The following is a 21049-nucleotide window of genomic DNA, read 5'->3' as shown; positions in this document are numbered from 1 at the left end:
GGAGAAGAGAGACAAGTTCATGGAGGGAAACTGCAATTTCCCGGGAACCCTAGGAAGAGTTCTGTACAATCAGTTTAAGAGAATTACAATGGAGTGGTGATGTGGTATCATGGGAATGACACAAATAATGGAGGTGGAGACATAGGGGTCCAAATCCCAACTCAGCCACTTGCTAGTGAGGTGATCTTCAGAAGCACCTCACTTTGTTTAGCCTCAATTCCTCATTTATAAATTGGGTTATTTAAAAAAAATCAAAGAACTCAAAAATGATCGTGATTGAGATAATATGTACAAAATGCTGACATTTAGTATCTACTTGTTAAATGGGAGCTGCTGCTGGTATTGCTGTGATAATTATCCTCCAACCACACAACTTATTCTGGCCCATCCTGGTTAAACACAGGGACTCTGTTTAGGGATAAGGGGAAGCTTGGCTATTGGGAAATTCTCCTCTTCCTTCAGGTCAGGGTGCTTGCTTTTCTGAGCCCTCTGGATACCCAGAAGATAGAACACAGGAGGAAACAAACAGGTAAAACCTATCCGTCTCTTTAATATCCCAACCACAGACCCAGGAGATCACATTCCCCTCCCCCCCCCACCATGGGCTTAGAGGCAAAAGGAAGACTATAAGCGAGAGGGTAGAAAGGCTCTGCTGTACCTTTTGTTCAGCACCATGAAGTGAACAGCGTAAGTGGCTGTGTAGAGAGTCAGGGGCAGCACTATGAGGCACAGGATGCGAGCAGTCAGGTGTTTTCCCACGGTCACCTGCAAACAGAGCCAGTGAGGGGTGCTGGGCAAATGGGGCTTTATTCTACCTTATACCTTATATGCACATTATACATGGGTTTTTATGTATCAGTCAAAATCATAAAAGATGGAAAAACTAACAGCCAACGAGAAAGAGTATGTGGAAACCCTAGCCTTTTCATAACACCCCACCACCTAAGCACTGCGGGGGGTTGAACATGGGCCAGCCCTCTGCTACCTGCCTGGGTCCTCACCCAGGACCTCAGCCCAGCACTGTGCCAACAGCAAGACACTGCGTGCATCTTCAGCCTCATCACTCATTAGTCCCCTCTGCATGGTCACCGTGCTTCCAGTACTATGCCAGCCCCACCTATCACACACATAATTGCTCCTTATCTTAACATCAGGTCTCAGCCTCCTCCCAGAAGCCTTCCTGGACCACATGACCTGGGCTCATACGCTCCTCTGTGCTCTCACAGCACTTTTTGGCTGGACTGTAATTGCCTATTTAATTATTTCTCTCTCCATTGTCTCTGGAGAACAGGAATCCTTATTTTATTCATCTGCATATTCCATGCTTCACACTTAAAAGGTTGTCTGTCTATATTTTCTGAATGAATAAATGAACTTGGAACTTTGGCTCAGAGGTGATGGAGAAGCGTTATAGCAAAGTAGTTCAGGCCTGGAATCAGCTTCCCCTAAGTCTGAATCCTAGATCTACGTTTTACTCTTGTATGGTCTTGGGAACATAATTACCTCTCTAGGTCTTGATTTCCTCATTTGTAAGGAGAAGGTAATAACTACCTACTTCATAGGACTGTTATGGGAGGTAAATGAGATAATGAACTAAAGCATTCTGCACAGTGCTTGGCACAGAATCAGCTAATAAACTCTAAAGTAATAAACTCTAAAGGCCCTTATTGGCCTCCAAATCTGGAGACCCTGGGTGAGAAAAAGAAAATTGTGAGTTCAGAAAGTCATCCTACCCAATTGACCTAGCATCCCATGCAGCCAGCATCTGAGCCCAGCTGGACAGAATCCCGTGGCTAGATAGTTTGTAGAGTATTTGAAAAATATCACAGAAACAAATGCCAAAAGAAAATTCCAAGGATGTTAGTTCATCCTCTCCTTTTACACCTCTCCAGCTTCTCAGCCATGGCCTACTTTCTGCTGTCATGCTGCCTACGGACAGTGGCCAGATGGATCCCACCTCGGGCCCAGAATACAGCCACTCCATCACCTGCACCAAAGGCAGAGAAAGGCCCCTGGCTCTGCTGAGCAACACCACGGAGCAATGACATTTCTACAAGCACTTGAGTTCTCACCACTGAAAGACTGAGGTCTCCAAACAGGTGCCAAAGGTCTGAAATGGTGTTCCACCCCACTTGAAGGATGATAAAGAGGCCAACAAACTTGACCCCTAAAGCACCAGCCAGATTAATGCCAGTCAGGCTGAGCCAGAACCACCAGGGGGCAGAGAAGGGCCTGAAAACCAACAAGACACAGAGTTCAGTTTGGCAGCTGGGACCAAACTCAAAAGCAACAGCAATAGTGGGGAAGGGCAGAGGTTCTGTGACTCTGAGAGGCTGTGCCTGCCATCCTTCTTGAGGGCCCCTAACCTCAGGGGACCATGACTTGGCTCCAAGGAGGATGTGGTCACATGCAGGAAGCCATGCGACAGTGAGGAGGATATTTTTCTGGGGAGGGGGGTCATAGCTTTCAAAGTAAGCAGGCTTATTCTTTAGTAGTGACCAGTCAGGAAGAAAGAAAAAGAAAATCCAGAGAATCCCACTGATTCAGTCAGCCATCTCCTTGGTGTCACCTGTGGACCTTGAAAAGCCAGCAATTATTGAGTGCTTACTATGTGTCAGGTGCTGTTCTAAGCACTTTACACGTATAAACTCTTTAACCTTCACTATAAGCACATGGAGGTAGATATTATCTTCTTTTCACACAGGAGAAAATCGAGGTACAGAGAGGGTAAGCAGTACAGCCAGCAAGTGGTGGATGGAGCATGGTCCTAACCCTGGCAGTCGCTTCCAAGGTTTGTCATACTTACAGCACTCTGTGCCATGATTTTCTGATTAGCTGGCTGCCTCCCCAGCCAGAGTGAAGGTTCCTTAGCTGCGAGACCTGTGTACCTCTGTACCTCCAGCTCCTCACACAGTAACCTGGCACATAGTATGTATTCAAGAAATGGCAGGTAGAAGTGTATGTGGTAGAAGGAGAAGATAACCCAAAACCACAGGGAGATGGTAGTCACTGGATCCGGCTTTATTAGCATAATATAATTTAATAAGCCTGGCCATGGTGAAATCAAGTTGACTCCTGGAAAAGCCTAGTTACAGTCAGCTCGTTTGGTTTGAATAGAATGAATAACCTACTCTACTCTCTAGGGGCAGAAGGATGATCTGGAAAAGACTATTCTGGAGGAAGACCAGACCCTCCAGAACTGACCAGTCCTCTTGATGGGTATGGATCATTTAAGTCAAACTTTATATATGTTATTCCCATTGGTAGGTTGGGACTGGATGCAACCACTGAGGGTAGGGACACAAATAGTTCCCAGGCAGTTTATGTCCTGATGCCCTCCCCTCTGGGACAGAGAATGTGGAAGATAAAGAAGAAAAGATAAGAAAGATAAAGAAATGCCCTGGGATCTCCTAACCATCTTTGGTGCCAAGGGGTGGCTTAGAAAATGGTGGGGTTACAGCAATAGCACTGCTAGGAATTTATCCAAGGGACACAGGAGTACTGATGCATAGGGGCACTTGTACCCCAATGTTCATAGCAGCACTCTCAACAATAGCCAAATTATGGAAAGAGCCTAAATGTCCATCAACTGATGAATGGATAAAGAAATTGTGGTTTATATACACAATGGAATACTATGTGGCAATGAGAAAAAATGAAATATGGCCTTTTGTAGCAACGTGGATGGAACTGGAGAGTGTGATGCTAAGTGAAATAAGCCATACAGAGAAAGACAGATACCATATGGTTTCACTCTTATGTGGATCCTGAGAAACTTAACAGGAACCCATGGGGGAGGGGAAGGAAAAAAAAAAAAAAAAGAGGTTAGAGTGGGAGAGAGCCAAAGCATAAGAGACTGTTGAGAACTGAGAACAAACGAAGGGTTGATGGGGGGTGGGAGGGAGGAGAGGGTGGGTGATGGGTATTGAGGAGGGCACCTTTTGGGATGAGCACTGGGTGTTGTATGGAAACCAATTCGACAATAAATTTCATATATAAATAAAAAAAATAAAAAAAAATTAAAAAAAAAAAAAAAGAAAATGGTGGGGTTAAAAAAAAAAAAAGAGGTTAGAGTGGGAGAGAGCCAAAACATAAGAGACTCTTAAAAACTGAGAACAAACTGAGGGCTGATGGGTGGGTGGGTGATGGGTATTGAGGAGGGCACCTGTTGGGATGAGCACTGGGCGTTGTATGGAAACCAATTTGAAAATAAATTTCATATATTTAGAAAGAAAGGAAGGAAGGAAGGAAGGAAGGAAGGAAGGAAGGAAGGAAGGAAGGAAGGAAGAAAGAAAAAAGAGAAAAGAAAAGAAAAGAAAAGAAAAGAAAAGAAAAGAAAAGAAAAGAAAAGAAAAGAAAAGAAAAGAAAAGGAAAGGAAATGGTGGGGTGGGGGAAGGCATTAGGACTCCTCCATGATATCCACAAACCCCTACCCAAATCCACCCCATTGTAAAAATAATAATAATACTCTTAAAAAAGACAACTGACATTTTCTTAATCTCATGTAAGGCAAAAATACATAGAAAACATTTTAAAATATATTTTTATGATCTAAAATGGGCAATCTAAGTTCTAAAAAAAAAAAAGTATGCTTGCCTTAAGTTCAGCTTTAAGACAAGTCCTGAAGGCATCTACCCTGTCTCTGGCCATTATAGAAATTTTGGAGCTTCCACAGCTTCTGACCCCACCCCCATGCCAACCCCTGAAAAGATGGTGTTTCTGACCTGTTGGCACAGGAGTTGTACTTGACCATGCTCAGCATAGCAGCCATGATGAAGAACATCAAGATGGGGTCAAGGAGGATGTACTGGGACAGAGTGAGGCATCCTGTGTCTGAAAAACATGAGCTCAGTGGTCAAAAATGTAGAAATCAGAGATGGGCCCCTCTGAGAACCAAACGCCCCAACAATAAGAAATAGTGCCCCTTACACTTAATTGCATGTAAGCATTTATGCAGTCAAGACCAGATAAGCCACTGAGTCACCAGGGAGGTGGAAGGCCACAGCTTTGGGGTACACCGAAGCCCAGGAGTAGGAAACTGTATCTCACACTGCTTTCAGGCCCATGACCCAAGAAAGGACCATGTCTTTCAATCAGATGGAGCAGTCCTGAGACGAGGGCTCTTCCTCATTTCCACCAGCAAACGGGGAATTCTGCCGCCCTGCTTATGTAACCGCAAACTACCTATACCTAGGGTAGAGTCTTAGGATTTACATGAAGTCTCTGTTGGGAGCTGATCCTCCACACAGGCACCAAAGTATCGTTTTTAAAACAAAATTTCATTACATCAAGCCCCTGCTTAAAGCCTTCAAAGTCTTGCCATCTCACTCAGACTAAGCAACCCCTCATGATAGCTGCCAAAGCCGGCATGGCCTCCCGCCCTGTGCAACCTCCTCTCCCAGCACTCTCTGCCTCACAGACTCCACTATGGCCACACTGGCCTCCTTACTGTTCCCTGAAACCACTAAGTGCTGCCTTGTACTGAACATGCCGTTCCCTCTGCCTGAACACTTTTCCCTCAGATCTCTCCATGGGTTAATCTTCTGCTTCACTCAGGTCTCTGCTCAAGGAGGTCACCTCCTCAGGGAGCTGCTCACTGGCCACCCTACCTATAATAGAATCCCTCCCCATTACTCTCTCCCTTATACCACTCTATTTTCTACATCGCACTATTGTTGAAGTTGTTACATTTCAGACTTACTAATTTACTTGCTTATTTATCATCTGCCCCACTTGAAGGTTAGCTTCATGACAGCAAAGTGTCTCATCAGCATACCCTCTGAGGCCAAAAAAAGTGGCATGGCACAGAGGAGATGTTTGAAAAATAGTTACGGAATGAAAAAAGAATAAATGCTGAATGGGTGAATAACTGAAAAAGGAAATCAAAGACACAATCCTCTATAGAAAGGCCCTATAATCTTGCAACATATCTGTCAGAACAAAGCCAGATTCACCCATGAAACACCCACCTAACTTGGCCTGGACTTCTTTAAATTTAAGTTCTATGAAGTCATGAACTCACTTTCACAAAAACAAGAACAGCAGAGGATCAACTTCTATGGATCAGCTCTCATTTATCCATGTGAGAAATAGCCACAGAAAATATTTAAGTTCTCATTTTGCTATCTCCTGCCACCCAGCTACTTCTGAGACATCTGTACTTGCATTCAGTTGAAATCACTTACCGAATGCGAACTTATAGTAACCTGAGAGAAGCAGAATTAGAATCATAAGCCTCCTTCAAATACATAAATGCACACACGCACACACACAAATTTATCTTCTTATCTACACCAAAGTCAAATGTGGATAACTTGGAGGTAATCTATTCCTTGGGATTATGTATGTGAGCTCTCTCCTCTAATAATATAAAGGCTTGCTACATACAACTATTCATATATGTAAATATTACTGGTGAAGAAAATAAGATTTGTAATACTTCACCCAATCCTAAAGTTACTGGGCCCATGGATAGGATCCTTAAATATATTGATTTCTAACTATATTCATACTGTGGCAGTCAATTTCCTAAGAAATATGGTATAAGACAACTTACCAAAGGTGAGAAGGGCAGCAGTGAGCAGTGCTGCTGGGAGGGAGTTGGACAGCTCCAATACAATGAGGTAGGCAAAGGGGACCAGCAAGGAACCAAGGAAAGCACAGAACTATGGAAGGAAAAGAGAAGCAGTCAAACAGCCAACTAAGCTAAGTATCAGAGACCTACTTGACTTGGTACAAGCTAATGTTTAAAATGGAGGACTTTGGGGCGCCTGGGTGGCTCAGTCGGTTAAGCATCTGACTTTGGCTCAGGTCATGATCTCACAGTCCGTGAGTTCGAGCCCTGTGTCAGGCTCTGTGCTGACAGCTCGGAGCCTGGAGCCTGCTTCAGATTCTGTGTCTCCCTCTCTCTGACCCTCCCCCATTCATGCTCTGTCTCTTTCTGTCTCAAAAAATAAATAAACATTTAAAAAAACTTAAAATGGAGGACTTTGATGCAGGCGTGACTTGGTGACCTGAAATCACCTGGAATATCTATAAATAAGAAAGGGCTGGTGTGACAGTGAATCGTCATATCAAGCAACATTCACGTGCCTACTGAGCACCAACTTGAACATTGATATGCAATCAGCAAAGTTCAGCCAAGTAGATGTGGGCAGGATGGCACAGTGGTTTCAAGTAGGGAACTCCGAAGTTGGACTGCCCCATCAACTGCCAGCTGTGACCTTGAACTAGTGTATCTCTGAATCTCAGCCTCCCTATCTATGCAATGTGAAAAATAAGGGTTCCTACCTCACGAGGTTTTCTCTGGAGATTAAATGAGCTAGTTTTATTAGCACACACAAGGTACTCAATAAACATCAGCTTCTATTACAAAACTGTGGGTGCAAGTTGAGAAAGACTTCTCTAAGGTGTTTTCATATTCTAAAGAACTCTAATGTTATTTTTGTTATTTCTCCCTTGGCTCTCTTCTTCGATCACACCAGAAATCACTCTTTAATCTACAGGTTGCATTTTGATTCTGGAAAAAAGATCACCTGACACTTAAGTATCTGGAGAGCTGTGTTTTGTTTTGTTTTGTTTGGAACCACCAGCCTTCTCTCCACCTCCCTACCCTGTCCATCAAAGGTAAATAGACAAGCTGGGGGAATGGAAACTCTCACATCTTGGTTGCCACTTTTTATCAATAGAAAGCAATGTATCCTAGTGTGAAAGAATACAAGGCTGTTATATTTGGCCTTCTCAATTTCCACAGTAAGTCCATAGTGAGTCAGACCTATATCCAATTACGTACACTATGTGATGTTCAAAAGTCACTAGGAAGACACAGAATCACTTAAGAATGTGAGCTTGAGGGTAGGGGAAAACTTTGTTTAATATGGTATGACCATGCAAATCATCCAATGGTTAGCCCAAATAAGCATATAGCCTTTATCCAAAGCGTTTTGAGCTCCTTAAGGAGCTTGTAAATAAACACAACCTGCTTTGAGAGCTCCATGTCAGAGGTCAGATTTTGCAGGTTTCATTTAGCTATACATAAGGGTCCCCACAGAGTTGGGTATTTAGGCCTGGCCATGCTTCATCAAGGCTGGTGCTGGGACTGGGGACAAACATATAGCCTCCCCTAAAAGACTGGAAAACCCCTTTTGGGTGCCTGAACCCTTCACAGGGAAAGAAGCAGGGGCCTGATGGCAGGGGTGTAAAGATGCTAAAATCTTAAGAAGGGCCCTCAGAGGTAGGCAGTGCTCTAGCAGTTGTGGCCATGGAGAGGGATGATGTGTAGCCTGTCAATGTGCTGAGGCCAATGTCAGGGCTGCAGGAGACTCCTGGCTGCCTGGGTCCTAGGTTACTCTCTAACTCAACATCTGAAGCCTCACATGGGCTGGGCAATAGGTGACACTGTGTGCTTGCTCCTACCTATGCAATCTCGGTATTATCTGTGGCCTCCCTTCCCTTCTTACTCACCCAGTTCTGAATCTCTATGCCTGAATATCTACTACAGGATGTGGGTCCAATCATCCTCCCTTCCACTGCCACATAAAGTCCCTCTGTCTACACTTGCTACCCTCCAGGGCTTCCAATTATTATGTTCTGAGTGTGGCCCCGGGGTTCAGTCTAGAGCAAGTCAGGAAGCCTTACTCCTCTCATTCCCATGTAGTTGTGATGCTCATATTTATCCCCGGGCTTCTGGAACAAAAAAGTACCATCATACCCACTCAGGTAGCCAGCAAGACCTATCAGCATCTGAGGAGAGAAGGAGAACAAACAAAAAGATGATGAGAGACTTTTAAGATTCCTCTGTCCCCTGAATTTCCCTCCAGCTGCACCCAGACTTGGTTTCTCTTGACAACTGTCCACAGGAGTTGCCAATGTGACATTTTCTCCTGCAGCTGTTGCAGAGCAAAGAATCGTTTGTCCACAGAGCTCTTTGCTTGAAACAAATCCTCTCTTGTGTTGAGGCCAAGTTCTTGGGAATAGGGCAGATTGAACATTTAGGAAGAAAAATCCCACAAAGAAAAATCCCACTGGCAAGGCCGGTGAGGGGCTCTCTCGTTCAGCCTTCTTTCATTTGCTATGAAATAAAACGTGACAGCTCATGGGGGAAGCCACGGGCAGGGGCTGATTCCTGAAAGACTGAGCCACTGAAAGGGAAATGAGATTCCAAGTCAGAATGAGGACGGAGAAAAGTGGCCAAGGAGTTACATACTAGGAATGGGCAGAAGGGAAAAAAGAATGCTAAGACAGACAGACTTTCCCAGAGGAGAAAAGTCCCAGTGGAAAAAATACAAAAAGGCCAGAGACCAGTTTCTCTTATTTCTAATATTTCAAAGGAGGGCAAACTTGGCATGTTCCAAACCAGAACAAATCAACTATTATACTGAGATTTGTGAGTCCTTCAAAACGTTCAAGAAGATCAGCTCCTTCATGTCTATCTTTCCATGGCTATCAACAGTGTAAAAGTCTAGTTTCCACACAAGCAATCAGAAGCTGCTAAGACATAAAAAGTGTCAGCAAATACCAAGCATTTTTAACAGCCCCAGAATGCCCTAGCTGGGCCCCTATGCCCCACTTAGGCTGCGTGGAAGGATAGAGGACATTGGCTGTATTGAGAAAGTCCCTCCCTGAGACGCTGCTCGTGGGTCTGGACCACTGGGTCTAGATCGCTAACCAGCTCCTGTTTTACTTTAGTTCTAACCAGTTCCACTCTCTATAATTCCATGGCAAGGAACAGAAGCCAAAATGCTTATAAATGATTATAAAGCCTTGTTAAAAAAAAAAAAAAAAAAGGGGCGCCTGGGTGGCGCAGTCGGTTAAGCGTCCGACTTCAGCCAGGTCACGATCTCGCGGTCCGTGAGTTCGAGCCCCGCGTCAGGCTCTGGGCTGATGGCTCAGAGCCTGGAGCCTGTTTCCGATTCTGTGTCTCCCTCTCTCTCTGCCCCTCCCCCGTTCATGCTCTGTCTCTCTCTGTCCCAAAAATAAATAAATGTTGAAAAAAAAAAATTTAAAAAAAAAAAAAAAAAAAAAAAGGAAAAAAGAAAGAAAGAAAAGAAAAAGGAATCCTAGGGCTCAGAAGTTAACATAACTAATTTAATATAAAATAAGAGAAGGAATTGAAAAGACGGAACTATCCAAATACCTAGATGGACAAAAACCAACAGGTGACAATTAAATGGATATCCCTTCCCACCTGGGATCTCAGAAGACAAATTTGCCTGGAACTGGTATGAATTCCCAGACTGCTTGGCTGGTCTGCTAGAGTGAAGAAATGCACAGATGGTTTGCATCTCAGCTCTCTGATTGCAGACAACACTTAATATCTCTGAGCTACAAGTAATAAAACCTTCCTTGCAGGGGGTTGGGAGGATTAGAGACAGTGCAATAAGTCAAACGCTGGCACTATGCCAAACACCAGTTCCCTCACAGTTAAAAGGGTAGCCCTTAAGGTTAAAAGTAGCCCTGAGCTAATTTTCTAACTAACTCGTTCAAATCAATAATAATAATAGTAAAAATAATAAAAACCCTACTAGAATAATGGGAAAATTCATAGAAAACAAATAATAATGGCTAATTAACATACAAAGAAAATGTTCAACTCAACTCATAAAGACATGCAAATGAAAACAGTGACACACAATTTTTCATTCTCAAATTGGCAATGTTTTGAAAGTATGATCATACCAGTGCTGGCAATGGTGCGGGGAAAACAACGCTCAGACACTGTTGGTAGGAGTATATATCACTATAATATTTTTGCAGAAAAACTTAGCAATATGTAACACAAATTTAAGTGTGCATATCCTTTGACTCTTTAGTTTGGCTCCTAAGAAACTTTTAGATACACCTACATAAATAATTATGAAAAGATAAATGTACAAGGATGTTCATTGCAAAATCTTTTGTAACGTCTGAAAACTGGAAGTAACATAAATGCCCACCAATTGAAGACAGGTAAAATAATTCACGACACATCTGTATAATAGAATAATATACAACATTAAAAAGAACGGACTGCGACAGCCATAAGGAAGGATGAGATCATGCCATTTGAGACAACATGGATGCACCCAGGAAGTATTATGCTAAGTGAAATAAATCAGACTAAGGAAGACAAACACCATATGATTCCACTCATAAATGGAATCTAAAAAAAATGAACAAACAAAACCAGAATCAGACCTATAAATACAGAGAACAAACTGGCAGTTGCTAGAGGGAATGGGGTGACGGATGGGCAAAATGAGTGAAGGGGAGAAGGAGATACAGGCTTCCATCTATGGAATGAGTAAATCATGGGAATAAAAAACACAGCATAAGGACTACAGTCAATGATATTGTAATAGCAGTGTAACACCACAGCTACACTTGTGAACACAGCATGATGTATAAACTTGTCAAATCACTAAGTGGTATACCTGAAACTAATGTAACATTGTGTGTCAACTATAATCAAATTAAAAATAAATTAAATAAGGGGCGCCTGGGTGGCGCAGTCGGTTAAGCGTCTGACTTCAGCCAGGTCACAATCTCGCGGTCCGTGAGTTCGAGCCCCACGTCGGGCTCTGGGCTGATGGCTCAGAGCCTGGAGCCTGTTTCCGATTCTGTGTCTCCCTCTCTCTCTGCCCCTCCCCCATTCATGCTCTGTCTCTCTCTGTCCCAAAAATAAATAAACGTTGAAAAAAAAAAATTAAAAAAAAAATAATAAATTAAATAAATTTTAAAAAAATGGAGTACATTTTTATGTACTAACATGGAAAGAAGTTAAGATCTATCATGTTTAAAATATAAGTTGCTGAACAATTTTAGTCTGGTCTGATTTATACATGTCAATTGTTCATGTATATGTATAAATATATACACATTTGTATAAAGAATTTCTAAGAAAACATTTAAGAAACTAATAGAAATATGGGGAAAGGTAGCTTGTGACCTTTTACTTTCTTCTGTGCAGATCAAATTTTTCACTAGATGCAGGCATTTTTCTTTAACCCAGGGCTGGGGGCCAGTGTGGAGTAGCAGGTATCAGCCTCAGTACTGTAGGAGAAAACTTCCCATTTGCAACTTCAAGGGGCTTTCTGAGTCTTTGGTTTGGCCTTAGAACCTATGAAAGCTGCTGTGTTCATCACTCTCTTTCAACCAGGCAGAGCACAGGACCATCAGGTGGGGCAGGGGTGGTTTAGAAAGAAGCCTTACATTTCCCCCTTCACACAGGGATGTGAAGCAACGAGGGCTTAAGTAAAAACAAATCAACCAATATTCCACATGCTTCACTGTGCTTAGCACTGGGGGACTCCAAAAACACACAGGCAGTCCCCAGCTGGAAAATTGTGCTGGCTCTCCTAGGAAAAATCTCCTCCACTGCTAGCCCAGTGCAAACATTCAACACATTCCACTGCTTAATTGTATGGTAGTAACAGATGTCATCCGAGTACTAGGGCAAGGCAAGTTTCATGAGGCAGTGTGGTAGAAGAGTTGAGAGTAGACGCTAGGCCAGCCTAAACCTTGACTCTGCCACTTAGGGGCTTTCCTCCCTATGGCAAACTTCTTTTCCTCCCTGCGCCCCAGTTTCCCCACTGGCAAAATGGAGATACAATGGTATCTACTCCATAGCTTATTCTGAGGATGACATAAGATAATGTATGGAAAATAACTAAAACAGACTAAGTTTTCAATTGCTCGGATTTTTATTGCTGTTATCTTTAAAAGGAGACAGAAAGAGGCATAATATTTTCTTTTTTAAAACTTTTTTGAATGTTTATTTATTTTTCAGAGAAAGAGAGAGTGCAAATAGGGGGGGTGGGACAAAGAGACAGGGAGAGAAGAATCCAAAGCAGGTTCCAGGCTCTGGGTTGTCAGCACAGAGCCTGATGCGGGGCTGGAACCCACAGACCACGAGATTATGACCTGAGCCGAAGTTGGACACTTAATCAACTGAGCCACCCAGGTGCCCCAAGGCATATTTTCCACTCTGGCTCTGGGCTCAGAGCTAATTTTGAATTTTTATTTAATATTTATTTTTGAGAGAGAGACAGAACATAAGCAGGGGAGAGGCAGAGAGAGAGGGAGACACAGAACCCAAAGCAGGCTCCAGGCTCTGAGCTGTCAGCACAGGGCCCGGCGTGGGGCTCGAATTCACGAACCATGAGATCATGACCTGAGTCGAAGTCAGATGCTTAACTGACGAGCCACCCAGGTGCCCTGTGGGCTCAGAGCTAATTTTGAAATGAGCCACCATCCCACCACCCCCTCCAACCCTCCCTGGCCCCTACCCAGTGCTCTTGCGCCCCTAAGCCTGCCTATCACAGCCTACCACCCCTGTCTCTCCTCACCCATGCCTTCATCCCCAAGTACTCCATGCTCCAAGATGACTCCCCAACTTCCTAACAGACGAGTTCCTGTCCCCTTGGTGCTAATGATCTCAGCCTTTATTTAGGAAGAAAAGGCTGATCCATTAGCTTTCTCAGAGGCGGTTGTTTTTAAAAGACTAAAATGAATTCGGATTGTGGGATTTCTAATTGTAAAACATGTGAGAGGTACAGGTCAAAGAATGTGCATGCTGGGAGTGGGGAGGGAGAAAGGTGTTGTGCTCCCTTGTAGACAGTCAGCTGCCCTAAGCAATCTCTGCTTTATGCAATATGTTCCTTCTCTTCATTTCTTTTAGTTTTTGGAATTGAGATAAAATCCATATACCATAAGATTCACCATTTTCAAGTGTACAATTCAGTGGTTTTCAGCATACTCACAAGGTTGTGTAACCATCACCTCTACCTAATTCCAGAACATTTCATCACCCCAAAAGAAATCCCATACCCATTTGCAGTCACCCCCCAGTCCTTCCCCACCAGACCCTGGCAACTACTAATCTGGTTTCTGTTTCTGTGGATTGGCCTATTCTGGACATTTCATATAAATGGAATCATACTATGTGGCCTTTTGGGTCTGACATCTTTCACTTGGCATAATGTTTACAAGACTCATCTATGTTGCAGCATGTATCAATACTTCATTCCTTTTCATGGATGAATAATATTCCATTGTATAGCTAGCTGTACCATATTTTTTAAATATCCATCCATTGGTTGATGGACTGCCTCCCCATTTCTGAGCCCAGAGGACTCCTAAAAACACCAAAGATTTACCATGTAAGCAGCTGGACTGGAATGTCAGAGATTTCTTTCCACAAACCCAAGAATTAAATACAAGATTGAGACTCTGCTCCAACCATTTGAAGAGAGCTGTCAGTCATCACACTGCTTACCTTCCCCAGAGGTGGGTGTACATCAAAGAAAAAGGTACGGTTGATATAATAACTTCCCATTTTTCCAAAGTGAGTCTCATCCCAACTAAAGGAAAAATAGAGAAATGAGAATTTTTAAATTATCATACAATCCAAATAGCCATAATACAACATTGTTAAATTACAGTTAAAACCAAAGGCTGTAAGTTTTAATCAGTTAATGAGAAAATATGGATTAAAAATTTTTTGACACGTTGGGACATGTAGCTGGCTCAGTTGGTAGAGTATGCAACTCTTGATCTTGGGGTCGTGAGTTTGAGCCCCATGTTGGGGGTAGAGCTTACTTAAAAAAATTTTTTTTGACACAAGTAATTGGAGGAAGACATCACACTGATAATTAACCTTTATTGAGATAGATGAGAAAGGTTAGCAAATATTTACCAACCAGTTAAAAATTTAAGTGAAATCTATACTTATTCTGTAGCTTGAGCTTCTATTCATTTTATTTATTTTATTTTATTTTTTTAACATTTATTTATTTTTGAGAGACAGAGCATGAGCAGGGGAGGGGGAGAGAGAGAGAGGGAGACACAGAATCCAAAGCAGGCTCCAGGCTCTGAGCTGTTTGTTAGCACAGAGCCCAACGAGGGGCTTGAACTCACAAACTGAGAGATCATGACCTGAGCCGAAGTGGGACGTTCAACCGACTGAGCCACCCAGGCTCCCCAACTTCTATTCATTTTAATAGAACAGAGTTTTCCTATAAAATAAAAAGGCTTGAGGTAAGGGTTTTCTCTCAAGTCTGTTACCTTCTGACTCCGAGACTACTTTGCTACTAGAAAGCAGATTACTATTGCTATTACAAACTACACCGTGGGGCTATTGAACAGTAAGAGACTACAAACTGGTTGTCACAGGAGTCTAATTTCACTCGTTAACCCTCTGGTACTTAACCTGCTGACCATGAACTCACTGAGCTTATTATAATGAACTAATCAGTATATAAAAATTGAGTTAAGAGCCTACCTAGAAGCTATCCTCGTTGCACAAATTATTAAGCAAGTAAATAAGTGATTCTAATATGTTAGCTTTTAAACACAATGCAGAGATCTTGTTCTTCTATATGACCTTTTCACATCCTGCACAAAGAGTTTACGGAAGCAGCCCAGTTAATCCGGTACAGCCTGGCTATTTCTGTCAGTTCCTCCCTGCAGCTCAGAAGAACGGTTGCTTTCTAGGGACTAGCCATCCCCAGATCAGCTTCCATAAGCAGTTATTACCAACCTACAACGTAAGGGGCAAAACATGCTTTTCCCCAAAGTGTAGGGCTCTTTTTTTATTCTTTAATTCAGTGGGTCCAATAGTAAGGCAGAAGAGTAAATCTATTTCTGCATCTGTTTGCTTAATGCTCTGCTTGACACGAAGTAAGAACAGTGGCATGGAGATGTCAAAGAGAGAAGTAACTTCTGAGCAGTGTGACAAAATGGATTTGCAGAAAGAAGAGAAATCAGTCCCAGTTCCACCACTTACCAACAGCGCAACCTGGCAAAATCACCCACCCTCTCTGGATCTCTGTTCTCATCTACACAATGAAGACAATAATATCTGCTATGTGCCCTTCACAGGGAAGTATTAGGACTCAATTTAGAAAACATGTGAAAGAACTCTGTAGACTATAAAATCCCATACATTTATAAACTGTCCCAACTGGGCACTATTTAAACTGCCCCAACACCTCTGGTTAGTGTTGAGGTCTGTTTGGAAACATATTGACAAAGGGGTATGAGATTTTTACTTCAAAAATTTCCCAAGTAAAACTAGTAGTAACATTCACATCTCTTCTTGGCTTTTATTGTGTGTTTGTGTTGGGAGAGACGATCCTCCCTGACTCTCTCTTGCTCCTACAGACCTTGCTGGGTATGCCAAGAATGCAAGGTCCTGGCTGCTCTTCACTCAGGCCATTTCTCAGGATATGTTTGCAGAAAGGCAACCTTGAGAGAAGAGTTAGCATCTTCCTCCGGGACAGAGGGCACTCTTGTTTACTGCTTGTTATAAAACAGTGGATTCCCCAAGCTCAGTATCCCTCAGCTGTGAGGCAACCCACTGCACGTGCAGGCATTCATTCAGACCCATGGCATCACATGGGAATTGGGGAGCAAGAGGAACACATGCCCACCTGCTGATGCTCTCATCCTGCTTGCTGTGCCATGAAAAATAAAGTCTTTTGTCTCTAACCCAGTACTTCGTCTTCTGCCAGCATCCATAAAATAATGACAGGCTAACTTACTAGTTTGTAAGTTGGGTAAAATAAAATCCTAGACCCTGACTGTGGTCACAAGCATAAGATGCCAAGACATACCTTTCCGTAAGAGAAAGGACAAGGGCCCCATAAGCTGGGAATGGAATCTGGTAAATAAATGCCCTTATCCAAGTGGTGGGCAAGGAAGGTAGTAAGAGTCTCCCACCATCTTACCTATTAATGAGGCTGAATGGAGAAAGAAACAGTTTGAAAGCTGCCTTGGTTACTGCTCACTCTTCTGGCAAAATAAGAAAGAGATGTAATCATGACAATGGGGCAGCAAGCCTAGCAGGCGCAGCTAAAAGGCAATATGCATATGGCTGCTGAATCAAGGAGTCTCCAAAGCTTTCATAAGTGGTGCCAGCAGTAAGGAGATCTTGCTATTCAATATAGAAAATTGGGGCAAAATGAACACATTGAAAGCTCCTTGGGTGAGCTGTGTGCTCAAAAGTAAATGTGCCTTGCTTAGTGGCTCAGAACCACTCTCTCCCTGTGTCCCATGATCCCTCCTCCTCTACCACAATCTCAGCTGTGTTAAAAAAATAAAATAAATAAAATAAAATAAAATAAAATAAAATAAAATAAAATAAAATAATTAAAAACCAAGGTCTCCCTCTCCCTAAAGGGGACTGACTGAAGGCCATACACATGTATCCTACCCCCTGCATCCAGCACTCCACAGTCTCCACTGGGGAATGGCATAATCTTTGGATGGCTGTCACTATAATTACTGATGCAGGCCTATTAGATTTATAAGTTCAAGGGGGAAAAAGCACCCAAATTCAACTGACAGGGTCTGAGCCAAGCTCCCAGTGGGGAAGGAAAGGTAAAATGAGCTGTGGGTAAGGCCCCTATATTACTATTGTGGTTCCCACAGTGGGATGTACACTGGCATTGATCCTATAAGTGTCAAAGGGGATTATCCCATTCCGGGACTGCTGTGTGTTGAGTGGTGATCCTATCCTATCCTGGGTGGTCCAGAAGAAATAATATAAATCCCAAGAAGGGAAAGTGAAATCACAGCCATAAAGACATAGGGCAGCTAGAGCCAGGAGAGGCCATTCTCCAGGATAACAGCGCCATCTGCTGGACACAGGTACCAAGCACATACTATTTAAAAGGGACAGCTATCGGGGCGCCTGGGTGGCGCAGTCGGTTAAGCGTCCGACTTCAGCCAGGTCACGATCTCGTGGTCCGTGAGTTCGAGCCCCGCGTCGGGCTCTGGGCTGATGGCTCAGAGCCTGGAGCCTGTTTCCGATTCTGTGTCTCCCTCTCTCTCTGCCCCTCGCCCGTTCATGCTCTGTCTCTCTCTGTCCCAAAAATAAATAAACGTTGAAAAAAAAATTAAAAAAAAAATAAATAAAAATAAAAGGGACAGCTATCAACCCACTAAGCCTTTATTAAAACTGAGTGCCCGACCCATGAAGGCCTTAGGACTCTTTGGCTTGATATTGCCACCTTGGGGTGAGTCAACTTAGAATCGAAGGCTACAAGGGAAGGGCTCAATAGGCTTGCTGGTCAAAGGAAGTGATATAGCTGGCCTGGCCCTAGGGGCATCTTGATTTTTTATAAGAGGTAGGAGCTCCCACTTTGGAGAAACTATCTTCCACTCCGCCACCTGAAGCAAAACCACTGGCTCAGCGGAGTCTTGATTCACAGAGGTTCCTCTCAAGGCCTGGTTCATTGATAGCATCCACTGGGCAGCAACAATCATCCGGTCTCAGTGACAACTCTGGAAGGCCAGCTGTAATAATGGTTGATGGGCACAATTGGCTGAATTGAAAGTCATTGCTCTTGCCTTACACAATAGTTTTGAGAAACAGACAAGTTATACTTTTATTGGCTCTTGGGCTTTTACCACTAACCTAGCTTCTGTGTGCCACCTAGAAGACTATATACTGAGAAATTTCAAACACTCCTCTTCAGAGCCAAGAACTGTGGGGGAAAATGTCATGGCTTCCTGTCAATGGGACAATCTGGATCACTCACACAGATGCCCACAGTAAGGACCAGTATTCTGATAAGACTGACTGAAATCAAGCTGCAGATTAAGCTTGTACCAAATAGACTCCTGCCATTGCCACCTGGATTCATGAATGCCCCAGGCATGGAAACACATCTATCATCATGGACTGGGCACAAAGTAAAGGACTATATGTTTCTGAAGCAGAAGCCATCACTGCGTTGTGGTGACTTGTGACTCCAGCCAAAAGCTGACCAGTTTGTCTTGCAATAAAGGAGGCCACATCGCACTGGGCATTGACTCTGCCCACTCCAAGGAAACTAACTGTTTTAGGACTTTGTTCCCCTCTCCGGGCTATCACTGGTGCCTTACTGTTATGGACACTTTTTCAGGTTACAGTGTTGATGATGCTGTTCCAGTCTAATTATCTGACTCCACATATGTCATTGGGGTCCTTGAAACTAAACAATGTCATTCCAAACCATCCACAGTCTGACAATAGTGCACTTTTTCTCCCCTTATTATTTTCCCTTATTATTATTCACATAATAATGAGCCAATAGTCAAGGTACTTGATGACATTCCATACTCCCTACCCTCCACAGGCATTTGGTATTGTCAAGCACAGAACGATTTCTAACTCTGCTTCCCTCACCTCTTCCTGGTTCACACTCCTTAGTTAAGCAGTTTGGTCACCTAATGCAGTCATCATCAGAAAGGGCTCATCTCCTCTTGGCCAACAACTGGGTAATGATCAGGATAAAAGAGGTGGAGAGTTATATAAACCTACATTTTGAACATTTTAGATTCTTCCTGGACTATTCCTGAGCATGATTTGTCCTTCTTTCCCCTAACAACTCCAGATCAGCAGGGGGGAGGGAGTGGGAGATTCAAACTTAAGCCAATATGCTGATGTTCATCCTACTTCCTGCCCCATGAGTAAGTCCTTTATCTCTGACCCAGGAGTCTTGTGTCTTCTGCCAACACTCATGAAACAATAATGGGCTAATTTATTCACCTCCCAGTAGGATAGCCCAGATAGGTTATAGCTGGCTTTTTGGTCAAAGAGTTCCATTTCTAACATTCCCTACACTAACTTTCTTGTCAGGGATACTGACAAAACATGGTATCGCTTGTTCACTAATAAATTAACCATTTTCAGATTGTATAAAACTTTTTCTCCTTCTAGTTGGAGACTTTTTAAACTTATCTCATGAAATCTGAGTCCTACAAAATAAAGCCTTTAAGAACACAAGTCTCTCCTCACAAAAGGGCCCCAGACCTGCTTCCTGAGACCCCTGTCATCATCCCTGGACACACAAATTGTCGTCCCCCCTCCCCAGGATGATTTTTGCCTCCCATGATGCCTGGAAATCCTGCAGATTAGGAACTCAGGCTTTAGGGAATTCTTTTTTTTTTTTTTTTTTTTTTAATTTTTTTTTTCAACGTTTATTTATTTTTGGGACAGAGAGAGACAGAGCATGAACGGGGGAGGGGCAGAGAGAGAGGGAGACACAGAATCGGAAGCAGGCTCCAGGCTCTGAGCCATCAGCCCAGAGCCCGACGCGGGGCTCGAACTCACGGACCGCGAGATCGTGACCTGGCTGAAGTCGGACGCTTAACCGACTGCGCCACCCAGGCGCCCCTAGGGAATTCTATACTAAGAATTTCCAATCCTCCTTGAAAGTTCAAAGCACCTTTAAAAGCCACAATCTGAAATACCGCTTTATCGGATCTTAAGGAATCCACTGCCAAAGCAAATCCCACTGCCAGAGCAAAAAAAAAAGACTCCTCTCACAGAGACTGCGCCTGGCCAAAAGCAACCTCCAGAAACCTGTTTCCCACTCCAGCGCAGCCCCGCCCCTCCTCCTGTGATTCCCGCCCCTTCGTGCCCCCGGGCCAATCAGAGGGCGCATCCCTCCCACCCGGTTGCCATGGGACCCACCGAGTCCCTCCTGTCACTCACCAGACGTGCGGCGGCTCGTCCAGACGGTGGAAACGGGTGGCGAAGGACAGCAGCGTGACCAGGGCCAGCAGGGCCCACCGGCCAGCTGCCTCGAAGTGCCGCGAGCCCCAACCAGGCCGTTTGCGGCTCCGCGCTGCAGGCTTGGCGGTCTCGTCCGGGCCCACAACCCTAGCAGTCTGGGGCCCACAACGGCCCCGCCGGGGACGCAGCTCGGACCGGGCCGGGCCTCCGCCCACCGCTGGTGGCATCCTGCCCCTCCTCAGGATCGCCCTCCGGCCCACCGGCACGCGCCCGGTCAAGAAGTCATTCAGGTCCAGCTCGGGGTGCCCTGGGAAATGTAGTTCCCTGCGCCGGCAGCGGGCCCCGGGGCCCCGGCCTCTGGGCTGGGCAGGGAGTGCGGTCGCCGTCCGGGCCGCTAAGAGGCGGCTAGTGGCGCAGAGCATGACGGGCCGCGCGGGCCCGGCGGGCCGGCCAGGGAGAAAACGGGCTCAAGGAACTGCAACTCCCAGCAGCTCCGGGAGTGGGGGCGTGGCGGCAGGGCGGGGCGAGCCAGAGGAGCCCTTAAAGATCATTTTAGTCCAACCCCT

The 21049-nt window shown here is 44.3% G+C and overlaps 1 protein-coding gene across 4 annotated transcripts in view; it reads right to left on the bottom strand.

The window, feature by feature from the left end:
* Positions 1 to 20994, bottom strand: part of POMT2 (protein O-mannosyltransferase 2) — a 44836-nt gene extending 23842 nt beyond the window's left edge. Inside the window, exons 1-7 of one of the 4 annotated variants that reach the window (XM_086709157.1) lie at positions 20463 to 20994; positions 14256 to 14340; positions 8639 to 8743; positions 6558 to 6666; positions 4726 to 4834; positions 2073 to 2232; positions 659 to 765 (exon numbers count right to left, since the gene is read on the bottom strand). In XM_086709157.1, coding sequence (XP_086565283.1) covers positions 659 to 765; positions 2073 to 2232; positions 4726 to 4834; positions 6558 to 6666; positions 8639 to 8743; positions 14256 to 14340; positions 20463 to 20905 — 1118 coding nt within the window. In that variant the 5' untranslated portion in view covers positions 20906 to 20994. Of the gene's footprint in view, positions 1 to 658; positions 766 to 2072; positions 2233 to 4725; positions 4835 to 6557; positions 6667 to 8638; positions 8744 to 14255; positions 14341 to 16707; positions 17743 to 20462 lie in introns of those variants that run through there. The other 3 variants (XM_086709159.1, XM_086709158.1, XM_086709160.1) reach the window with 3 other exon arrangements.
* Positions 20995 to 21049: the final 55 nt, after the last annotated feature.

Source organism: Puma concolor, chromosome B3 (genome assembly GCF_028749965.1).
Source record: "Puma concolor isolate L17-30 chromosome B3, mPumCon1.1.hap2, whole genome shotgun sequence".
Classification (NCBI taxonomy): Eukaryota; Metazoa; Chordata; class Mammalia; order Carnivora; family Felidae; genus Puma; species Puma concolor.
The sequence above is the reverse complement of the archived record's forward strand: the minus strand, read 5'-3'. Positions and strand labels throughout refer to the sequence as shown.